This window comes from Echinococcus granulosus, assembly GCF_000524195.1.
Source record: "Echinococcus granulosus chromosome Unknown EG_S00130, whole genome shotgun sequence".
Lineage (NCBI taxonomy): Eukaryota > Metazoa > Platyhelminthes > Cestoda > Cyclophyllidea > Taeniidae > Echinococcus > Echinococcus granulosus.
This window is the reverse complement of record NW_020170510.1, coordinates 72,286-83,830: the sequence shown is the minus strand read 5'-3', so window position 1 is coordinate 83,830 and position 11,545 is coordinate 72,286. Positions and strand designations below refer to the sequence as shown.

At 45.7% G+C, this 11,545-nt stretch overlaps 2 protein-coding genes across 2 annotated transcripts; one reads left to right on the top strand and one right to left on the bottom strand. All coding sequences in view use genetic code 11, as the record gives it.

The window, feature by feature from the left end:
- Positions 1–790: 790 nt before the first annotated feature.
- EGR_09060 (Metastasis-associated protein MTA3) lies at positions 791–6,104 on the bottom strand (the record flags this gene model as incomplete). Its single annotated transcript, XM_024498309.1, has 7 exons — positions 791–1,071; positions 2,207–2,323; positions 2,747–3,070; positions 3,145–3,417; positions 3,490–3,669; positions 4,517–4,604; positions 5,979–6,104. 7 exons carry the CDS (start codon positions 6,102–6,104, stop codon positions 791–793), a joined length of 1,389 nt encoding a protein of 462 aa, XP_024347266.1.
- A 4,394-nt stretch (positions 6,105–10,498) lies between these two features.
- EGR_09059 (Band 7 protein) lies at positions 10,499–11,545 on the top strand (the record flags this gene model as incomplete). Its single annotated transcript, XM_024498308.1, has 1 exon — positions 10,499–11,545. One exon carries the CDS (start codon positions 10,499–10,501, stop codon positions 11,543–11,545), a length of 1,047 nt encoding a protein of 348 aa, XP_024347265.1.

The following is an 11,545-nucleotide window of genomic DNA, read 5'->3' as shown; positions in this document are numbered from 1 at the left end:
CCAAAAATCGATAATCTCGCTGCAACGCAGTTAAGACGAGAGAGAGAGCGAGCGCGATGCAGATGCAAAATCGGGGGCACTGCATAGACCCATTGGGTTGAAGAAAGGCGATCCGTCTCGGAAGTCACATGGCTATCGCGTAGGCACCAGTGGTTCCGCAAATCAATGAAAATTGATGGGATGCTCTTAAGTGCGCTCAAATCGGGTTTGGATGAGAGGAGGGAGGGCGGCAATCAACAGTTCCGTTGAGCCACACAAACTCGGAGAGGTGGGGTAGTGGTCTTTAGACACTTGAATTTGGTCGCCTTCAAGTCTACAAAGCCAAAGGGAGATGGCATTTGGCCTAAATGTGGGAATCCAGACCAGAGATTAAAGTGGCTCACCCACCAAGTCACTGACGGCGGTAAAATCGGACCTCCTAAAGTAGAAGGTGGCAAGACGATTGAACCCCGATCGACGTAAGGCTCAGGAGATGCTGGTACCCAGATGTATCACAAAAAAATTGATTCCGACAAATCCTGTCACAAAAAAGTGTACATACTGCAAAACACGTTTATATCAGTCGCGTGGATGGGGAGAGAGAGAGAGAGAGAGTACAGAGGAATACCAATTTGTGGAAAGTTGAACTCGTCGCTCGCCCAAAGAGCCGAAGAGAGACAGCTAGGCAGTAGGGACAAAACAAGGGTAGGAACAAACATGTAAAGGGACCATGTACAAAGGGACCGAGAAGTGGAAGGGGGGACAGGGGTGGAGGGAAGTGAAAGAACCCCTTAAAACAGATTTGATTAATCTAGCTCACGACTCGCCCATTGGTACTGCTGCAATTCTGAGCTACAGATTCTATTCGCGGCCTCTTTTCCGCAGGCTGTTCCACACCGTTTGCGGCATCTCCATTCTGGGCTATCGATGCGGAATCGAAAGAACGTTTGAAAGGGGCAGTGATGATGGCAGAGTCATCATTTCGGCCCAACCGGAGAAGCAACTTCTTGACCACCGATTTCAGAGAGCGTACTGGAAGCTTGCGTTTCAACACGGCCTGCGGGTCTCGCAAGGCTGGAATCCTCGATTTGGCTGGAGAAAATGGGGGGAGGGGGTTTTAGAGATAACAGCTCGGCTACAAAGAGCAAACAAAAGTGTGGCCTACCGAGGTTCCCGAGACGAACCATGAGATCATCGGTGGGTATGATGGGCTCAGAGGGCGACCTCTGCTGGGCAGTCGAATTGGCGAGCTTCGTGGGCCGACGAGCAAGAATGGCAGGACGCAGAAGAAGCGGACAAAGAGTGCGGACGATGCGAATAGAGGGCGGTGTGAGGATGCCCTGGGTGCCTGCGCCGTGTTGAAACACACCGGCAGCTGCGGCCAGAGCCACTGGGATGTTTGATGAGCCGTCAGAAATGAGCGTCACGCTGTGGACCTTGGGAAAAATGAGCACTTGCAAAATTGTCTTAGAATTTTCGAAGAAAAGAGTAGGAGAGAATCACCACCTGAGCAAGATGGATAGCAAAATTTTCTTTGCTGCGAAACTCCTTGACACAGTCCGGTTGGTTACATCGATAGACGGTGGGGGCGAGACTGATGTCGGAGTAGGGGTGAAGGGGAGGTGCTTTCTGGTGACCCACACCGCTACCTTCTATTGAGGAGGATGAGTTTGTGGAGGCTGTTGCAGCCGCTGCTGCCGACTTCCTCGCCTCGAGACGATCTAGGATGGCGAACACGTATAAGAAGGAAATAGAAGGCTTCTTCTCTGGTAAGGCTAAATGCTCTAGTTTTGCTGGTGATTGAAACAGGTCATGCAGGACACCTGGCGAATGGGAGGAGGGGGAGAGGAGAAAAGCGGAGCGATGCAGAAGCGCAGAGGAAAATTGCAGGTGTACACAGATACACGCACATACACAGGAGTAGAAATAGAGGGAGAAATGAACATAAATCACCTTGGACGCGCTGTTCGGGGGACGGACGTGAATTTACGGGGGCACCTTTGGGATGAGAAGAAGCATACAAATGAGAGAATGAGAACAGGAACAACAGTGATGATGGTGACGATAATAATAGCACAAAATAAAGGTACGCTAAGAAGAGGAGAGATGAGGCGAGATCAATGGAATGGAAACGAACACGCAGGCATTGAAAGGTGTTGGTAGTAGTAGGAGTAGTAGTACGGAGGATGCAGTTTGTTTGGTTCTCCTCCGAGAGGAATGTACATACCTCTCTTGTCGGGATTTTTCAGGCCTCCGTACTTTTTCCAGTAGGTCCAACATCCTGAACAAAGGCGGCACATTAAGTTGGGCGGACCCCAGGCGTACCACTGAGGCGACGTCTCGACTAAAAAAGAAATGATAAATGCTTCATGCTGTCCATAGTTTCATCTCTCCTGCAATATCATTGATAATCCCGTTTGTTCAGACGTAGCTTCAACCCAAACACAAAGCGAATGGTGATATAACTTTCTTTTAAAAGCCGAAGCCTCGGAACCACAACAGGATGCGCGAAAACTATGTGAACCATCGGCACGAGGATGGAACGAGACCGTTTTTTAAAATACTGCAAGGTCACAAGAGAAGGACACAACCAAGTGCGACGTGATCTACAAAAAACGTCTATTCGCCTTAGGAAATATTTCCTTCAAAATGGGGTCCATCTGAGCTATGATGAAGTAGGACAATGAATGTGTAGTCGCATGTATCACTATAGTGGCTATCGAAATCCTCCCAACGTAATCCAGTCAATGTGAAAAGGCACGCGCACCGTAGCAGCACTCGCATCCGCGATCGTTGACATCAGTGCGGTTGTAGAGGACAGAGGAGTTCGGCTTGCTGTAGTCAGGAATGTAGACCTGTTTGAGTTTCTGCTCCTTGGTGACCATCTTGTTCTTGCGATGACGCGTGTAGCGATCAGTAGTTTTCCAAAAGTAGTACATCTCCACAATGGACTTGGAAGACTTCCAGGGCAGAGAGTCGGTGAGGATGTGGGTAAAGTCCTTGACTTGTTTCCCCAAGGCCTCCTCGAACAGCGACGACTCGTGTGCCGTCCACATCTCCAACTCGTCTTTGCACACCACCGGATGGCCGTCTATGAAGGAGCCAGGATGGTGTTTGGAAGAGGGTGAAGCACTTGAATGGCTCGAAAACGACAAAGGGACGTACTAGGTAGCAAGTGAGTCATGGCTTTCTGGACATCGAAGCCAGCTCTAAAGAGGATGTCGTGTGCGAACTGAAGAGTTACATCCCGGCTAGCAGCAGCTGCTGCGTTAATTAGGAGGGGATTCTGCAGACTGCTAGCCGGATCACAGGCACGACCATAGAGGCCAACAGCTTTCACCGCACTGATGAATGTATCCATTTCTGAGAGGGAGGGGGAATTCAAAGGGTTCCATAGGATTTCCTCCAGATTCTGTTTGAAACGAGGATCGCCTTCACCTAGACGAAAAAAACTGAATGAGTTGTGCCGGCGGCTTAAACTGCAGTCGAGCGTTCAGCATCAGGAATTACCTTTAGCCAGAAGTGGCTGAATGTCGCACTGAAAGTCCGAACCGATTCGCATAGAGCCTCGATCCTCCTGGAGGCGTTTTGTGTTAGGATCGTAAATAAGGCGATAGTAGAAGGCGTCTTCGCGTTCCACGTAAGAAGTCAAGGGTTCCACTTCGTTGTAAAGGGTCACTGTACATTTGCCTGCAAGAGAGAATTTAAAATGGGCAAATTTATCCACCATACAATAGATTAGATAACTTCTACTCTGCTCATTCAAATAATTGGTGCATGACTCATTACGCCATTATAATGGTTTTGAATGGCACAAGCGATGGTGCAAGCAGTTATTTCCAAAAATTTACGACACCTGAACCGGAAGAAAACACTATTATTCCACCATTACCACATAATATCTAGTTGAAATACTCAGGGATGCTGCTGCAACGACTGATGTAAATTAGAAGACGCACCAGAAACTAGTCAAACCCTTTTCACTGCTACATTTCCCGTTTCTATGACGAAGATTAGTGGAAGAAACTTATAATGAAAACAAACAATGAGGAAAAGATTCCGGATGACAGACCGTTATTAGACACAGCTCCGCTTCAGTGACAGTAATTTTACCAGACAACCTAGACTTGCCAATTCCCAACCGGCTGTATAGATTAGTTAGCTGAAACTGGTATTCAGACTGACAAATAATCGACAAAACACCCTTGAAAGGGTCACATCTCTTCCCTCTTAATAGGAGTTTGAAAAGAACATACCACGGATGTGTGTGGCAGGCAGGGATTCGATTGTGCGGGAGTGGAAAAGCTCCCTATGCTTGACTTGATGGCGCTGGAGATCTGACAGCGGCGGCGTTGTCTCTCCACTGGCATCATCCGTCTCTTGGAAATCTGTAAACCAAATGGATCCAACGCACAATCACATCCACTGGTTTAATCAAGTAAACATGAGGTGACAAGAGAAAATCCAGTTTTTAAGTCGAAAAAATAAGTTAGGGCAAATTCGATAAAAGCCAAGGCCGCCGACAGACTTCACTCACAATACTTCTCCGCTTGCTGGATGAGAGTATTTGATATGTCACGTCGTCGAAAGTAGCAAGTCACTTTGGCTTCCACGCCGTTTGGAGTCTGAAAAGGGGAAAAAACTAACTTCACCCCTTGCAAAGAAGGGCGAGAGAACCGAAAAGAAAGAAACCTCAAGAGTACCATAACAAGTTCATCAAGTCGTCGGATTTGATAAGGAGCCGTGGCATTCGTTTCGAAGTACACGAAATCTACGAAGGGCATTAAAAAGTAAGATTACTAAATCAGATAGAAGGAGGTAACGCTTTATCGAGAGAGCTTAGCTACAAATCCAGCCCACCGACCCAACACTATTTGCTATTTTTAACGAGCAACTACCTAAGTTAGTGCCAAATGTCGCGAATAAGTCAAACCAATCTTGGAATGACAGGGACGGATTAGAAGAAGTACCGGCGACTGTGGCCTGAATCAAAGCCTAGACGGCCTCACTTCTAGTTGCAGTTAATTCACAACGGAGATTCGGCCTGCAATTTACTCATCTTGAACAGCAGTAAATAGCACAAAATCCTGGTAGAGACTGACGTAGAGGGTGAAGAAGAGAATCAATGTTATGTTTGCTGTTAATGTGGGCTTAAAAAAAGAACACATGTTTTTCTTGTTTAAATGACGGTACATAAACGAGTCCGTAGGCCCTTCCACTGACGTAGGCAAACATGCAGCCGAAATCCAGCTACAGTTTTATCAAGTCAATAGAAAAAATGCAATTTTACGACTCCAGATCTTCAGTACAGACGGTCCCGGTTACCTTTAGTAGCCTCATACTGACATTCCCACACCCAAGTCAAAAGTCAACTAAGACGCTTCCTAGCACGCTAAAAACATCTGAAATTACTTAAAACCCCACCATTTTAGTCATTTATGACGTGAACTTGTACCAAGAGCCGAGAGAAAATGACAAAAATTATGAGGCTCCTAAAGGTGAAAGGCTCTACTCCGAAGGCAAGAAGACCCCACTGGAAGGTGGTTTTTACCAAAAAGATGAAAGTTCCAAATGTAAAATATAAAGAGAGGCGCTACTAGTAAGAAAAAGGCGCATCTTGAATCAGCTGGGGAAATTACCTCCAACCCGGTACTTGTTGCTGGAAGACATCTTCCACAGACGACTGGAATTCAATAAACGCGGCTTCTGCCAGATGACGCGCTAACACGATGATATTAAAAATGGCGGCTGTTCAATTGGCCTGTGTACAAAAGCGTGGGGGAGTTAGGTGGAAAAAAAAGGCGAAGAATGTTGCCCCCAGCGTCAGAGACAATTGCCGTATTCCACTCCGGATCGCACACATACGCACACGCCAACGCGACCCTGGCGTTTATCTCCAGATCCTTCCTGCATATGTGCTAGCCAGTATCTCTAAGCGCGCGTGCGTCCATGTGCGGTCGTGCACGTGCACGCGGGTGCGGTTGTGTGCGCGAACTGACACGTCCGCACATAACGCGTGAGCCCCAATTTGACGAGCTCATGAGCTTGAGCCGCGTCGCCATTGGGATGGGCATTTCGAAAGCCCACATTAACACCTCTTGACCGTGGCATCGTGCTCCAAGCATTCGTAGTTGACGATTCTACTACTAAAAAGGAATTATTGATTTCGCTGTGGTGCTACTCTACTCTTGATGGGGCTCCAACCCGGGGACAGGCAGTTCCACTGAACTGACTAGCACCATCAAGGAGTTCGTGGGAAATGTCACTAATTTTATTTTATAATGAGTGGCTCATCCTCTGAATGCGTTCCACTATTCCATTCTATCTACGAAGGCATAAATCAACGCCTTGCATAAATCGATTGAGACGCTTAGAAGTGCGTGCGTGTGCTAAAAGAGGAGTGAAGAAAGGTGGCATTAAAAATATCAATGACGTTAATAAAAGCAAAGAGGACTGAGGCATGTAATTATAGAAAAAAAAGAAAAAAAACGATATGGTGTATTCCCAAGCTTTGCATGTCGTTCACCTCTGAAGGGTCAAAGGCAACCATTCAACTGCCAATGGACCAATCACAGAGCACCGGTGGCACGTGCGCACACATCGATAAACCAATCACAAACCCAATTTATTTAAGTACCTTGGTATTTTAGCCAGAATAAACACACGAAGCCTTGAAGAGGGGGTGCGTATATTTTACCACTATTTTCCACTTCGCCGGATGTGGCCGGAGGTGAGTTCGCCATTTGCTGGAAGAAAATACGCCGACATTTATGTGCCTCAAGATTGGCGATTGTAGCGGGTTAGTTGGGTGGGGGGGTCCGACTGAATGCTGTGTGTTTCAGGGGTTCACCCGCCTTATTAATCCTAGACTTGGGTGTAGAAGGCATGGCTCTTCGTTGAAACCATAAATGAGGAATCGGATGAGTACATTATGTTATGCGAGGTGTTGCGAAGCAACGCGCTTAAACATGGCTGAGGCTTGAAGGATTTCTACAGCACATGAGTCTTTTTCGAGACAATTCGGCTTCCATTATCTTTTCGAGGGGACGAGATGTGTACTGATGGATCGTGAGGCAGGTGACTGTCGTGATGTGGGAATTGGCGCTGCCATCAACCGGTTTGAGGCACAGTGTGGTCAGAAGAGGGTTGATGAGTGATGCATTTGTAATGTGTGGCCTCAAAATGTGTTTTCCCAATTGCGTGGAACACTCTTGCTGTATGGAGTAAAATGTGGAGTTCCTAGAGGTGACAAGATTACAATTTTAGCAATGAAATGTTCGCTAACAACTTGCCTGAACAGACGTAAAAGTATTTGTTTGAATTCACGACTAAGTTTATGCCTGTCTCAAACTCACAACTGACATCGTTTTCTCTTTACTTTGGGAGGAAATAAAGGTGACAGCAGTGCCACTTTGCGAACGCCTTGTTTGAGTGGAGGGAGAAACAGCTCTGCGGATTGTTTGAAAATTTTGTGGTTACAGCTAAGTTTAATTGACCTGGAAGGGCATTCACATCATGAAATGCCCATAGAAATAATCACTGCTGCAGACCGGGGTCAATTTTGGAGTCCGAGAAGGACTATTATGAAGAAAAGGGGTGAAAATGTTTTAAAAATATTTGCCACAAGTTCGGTAGCCTGATTTACTGCAAATGAGACCTTTCTTCAGCACTGTGAACTTGCGGCTATTTCGCTGCATGTTTTGGCATTGTTGAGGGTGGACACGGCTTTTCGCTTTGGCACAGTTGACGCGGTTAGTTAGGGTGGAATAAATTTCAGCTACAACCCATAACTGTAATTTGGCCTTGAAAAGCTCCTCTAGAAGATTGGATAGAAGTACCACTGTCGTAAACTAGGTTTTTTTTTCTGCACAAGTCGATTCTGTTTCGCTAAAAAGTCAGTGGCGTCGAAGCCAAGACTTGGGGTCATACCAACTGCCTCCACAGTGACATTGATGGGGCGGATGTGGGTCAGCTAAGAACATCTGGCATCAAAGCACGTCACTACCTCCGAAGGTGTGGTAAATCATTTTCGGTCGGTGTCATATTCATCTTATTTGTGCTCGAAGGCATATTTAGTTATTGTGAATACTCTTGATGGCTTATTTAGAATGCAGTCGGAAATGTTACCATGAAATTTGTGAAAGGGGAATCTGGAATCATCGGAAAAGTTGAATAAATGGACCAGCGAGATACTCGAAGGCATGCTTCAAGGCATTTCCAAGCAAACCTATTTATCTCAAACGAAAATCCCTCACTATGTATTGTAGTGGAACCGGTGCCACGCAACCTTATATTCAGTTCTGATCCACCTTTCGATGCTAAATTGAAATGTGAAGTCGTTATCACAGTTTCTAAGCAAGCAAGAATTTTGCTTAGTAAGGATCGCGAATTGTCCCAGTTGCCAGTTAAAGCGAAAGAACACTACTACAGAGAACAACATTTCCACTCATTGTAACCACGGAGAAAAAAGGCTTTTGGATTATGATAGTAAGCGCGTGTTTGTTCAACTGTGCCTTTTAGACGAGAGGCAGTGAGGAAGTGGGAATCTTGTTTTGGATCAGGCACCATTGGACTCCGAAGTGAGAACATAGCTTCGATACACTTAAACTGCAATATCTGCACCCCTCTAGCAATCACCGCTCAAAAAAACATGTAATTGTTTAACTCCTCTGCTCGTTTGGGGGCATAAAAGACAGTGAGGAGGAGGTAAACAGCAAACATATTCCAATGGTATAAATACACCTCAACCAAAAGGAAAAATCCCATCGAACTATTGCCCTAGTAGCTCAAAAACATTGCAAATGTAGGTAAACTTTGTTCTAGACACAAAAAAATGAAAGTGCGAAATTAGTGCACGTCATATACAAAGGTATATAAACTTATGAAACATTAAAATAAGATAAGTTTGTGTTGCAACACTTCTTTGATTATAACAGGTACAATGATTAGTAATGTTCTCTTGTAAATTAAGTCATCAGGCATTCGAAAGGAATTTTCAAATCATCGTTTCTAGTCATGACGGTCAGAAATACAAATTGACCAATTAAGGTGATAAACATGGACATTTGACATAAATGCGCTTTTACAAGTAAGTCGCAAACGGTTGTGTATAATATAATGTTTTAAAAATTTCTTGACGGAAGCTAGATTTACAGTGCATAGTAGGACGTACACCCGAAAAAATTGTTTATATATACGATTCTGAGGCGCAATCATTTAACGTAATGTTTTGACAAATGGGCTCTATGTGCCTGGAGTTCCTCGTTTAGCTGACTTCGTGTGGCGTTCATACCAAGGTTTACCCGCATCTTAGGATGACTTCTCCCGTGAAAATTGATTTCGAGTGGGATTTATCGAAGGAGAATGTAAAACCCCTGCCTTCTGGTCGGTCAGCTGAGCAGCTTAACAAAGTGCTTTCCTTTCAAAGATCGCCCACCTTCATTCATTGGTGCGCGAAGATTCGCAGGCGAGTTTTTTGGTCTTTTTATCGGTTTCTAGTTGCTGCAGCATTGTATTTTTGATACATTTCAAACTTGGTTTTGGAAGACTGGATTTCTTGTAATACACTTGCGTTATCAATGCGGGTCGGATAGTGCCTATTTATTTTCGATGTAGGCCGGGTCTCCATTCCACTTTTTATCATGAATAATAAGGCTGTTTTTTATGGAGTCGTACGTGTTCATCGCAGCCGTCCAATGCATTGGTGGAATTGACTCTAGGCCTCCTTTTATTGCGCAAGTTTTTTTTCACCAAAAACTTAGATTTTTGAATTCGCAGTTTATTCGCGATCGAAAATATCCATGACAACAGTGTTCCGGTTTTCCTTTTCAACATTTTTGTTAACACATTATTCAGGAGTTAATTTTTGCTTACCAAAGTAGTGCGTAATTTAATAATTCTTGTGAATAATCAGTTCAACCTCATCAAGTGCAATGGGTCTTTTGAAGTCTACGGTTGAGCACATAGATGCGAGATTCTATCCTATTTATTCTTGAGCGACTTGTTGAACTTTGAATACTAGCAAAATGTAAGGCACCAGTTTTTACTTGTCAATAATTATAATTCCGTTTGAATAATAGTCACAGCTTTATTTGTCGAGATAACGGTACCACTGACTTTAACCTTTTTTCATTTAGTTTTGGGAAATTTTGGTCCTTCATTCTGTCACATTTTCTTCAAGTAGTTTCTTCCGAATGCAACTTCTGTAGGTACTTATTCCTAGTGATCACTTTTGATTTTCCAATTTTCTGATTTTGTTGTCAAAATGCAGTTGAACTAGTGCACTGGTCCAGTTCCCCAAACTCAAGTCGTCAGAATGCAATGTTTGTACTCGTACAGCTTCAGTAGAAATGTTGATGAACACCATAGCTAAGATGTTCTTACTCCTCTGATTGGTTAAACCTGCACAGACCAATGCCAGTGTTGATATAAAAGTAGGTAACGGAACGCCTCTCGAGTCAAGTCATGGCCGAAGCCGAAATTCTTCGCCCTGGAATGCCTAACGCTTCTCCCTAACGGAATGCTCCCACCGGAAACGCGCACTCACTCGCCCGTCCGGAAGCCTCTCAAGCGTGGCTTCTCCCTAGTGCCCGAGCGTTTCACTGATACCCAATTAGCTGCCCTTCGAAACCGACGCGTGGCCCGCGAGAGCCTTAGTGTTATTGGAGCACTGATTTGCGAGCGTTTGCTCAAAATACTTGCGATTGCTCTCGTGATAATCAGTCTTCCCTTCTCCCTCCTCGCCTGCCTGCGAGTGATTCCTCAGTATGAGCGAGCAGTCATTTTCCGTCTCGGACGACTCATTTCCAGTTCTGCGCTGGGCCCTGGGCTCATCTTCAAGCTCCCATTTCTCGATCGAATGCGTCGGGTAGATCTACGAACCTTCACCTTTGACGTGCCAACCCAGGAGGTTCTCACTAAGGACTCAGTCACCGTAGCGGTTGAAGCCGTTGTCTACTATCGCATTTTCGATCCTGTTATGTCAGTAGTGAATGTAGAGAATGCAAATCGTTCCACGCGTCTGTTGGCTCAGACAACATTGCGTAATGTTCTCGGCACAGTGGACCTCTATGCTCTTCTCACCGACCGAGAGGAAATAGCTGCGATGATGCAGGAGACGCTAGACACCGCAACGGACACCTGGGGTGTGAAGGTGGAACGTGTAGAAATAAAGGACGTCCGTCTGCCCCTCCAGCTACAACGCGCGATGGCGGCGGAAGCGGAGGCCACGCGGGAGGCTCGAGCAAAGGTGATTGCAGCTAAGGGCGAGGAAGACGCCTCCAAGTCGTTGAAGGCTGCAGCGATGGAGATCTCTGCCTGTCCGATCGCCCTACAGCTGCGCTACCTTCAGACTCTGGCGGGGATTTCTGCGGAGAAGAACTCCACCATCGTCTTTCCCTTGCCCATTGATTTGTTGAACCTTTTCCGAGGTCTGGGAGAGGGTGGAGGATCGTTTCTCTCAGGTCTGAATGGCTTGTCCCACACCCAACGATCCCACTTGACTCGAGAGGCGACCGTCTCCACGCTAAACTCACACCGCTTGCTCTCTGGTCAGAACTTTGTATAG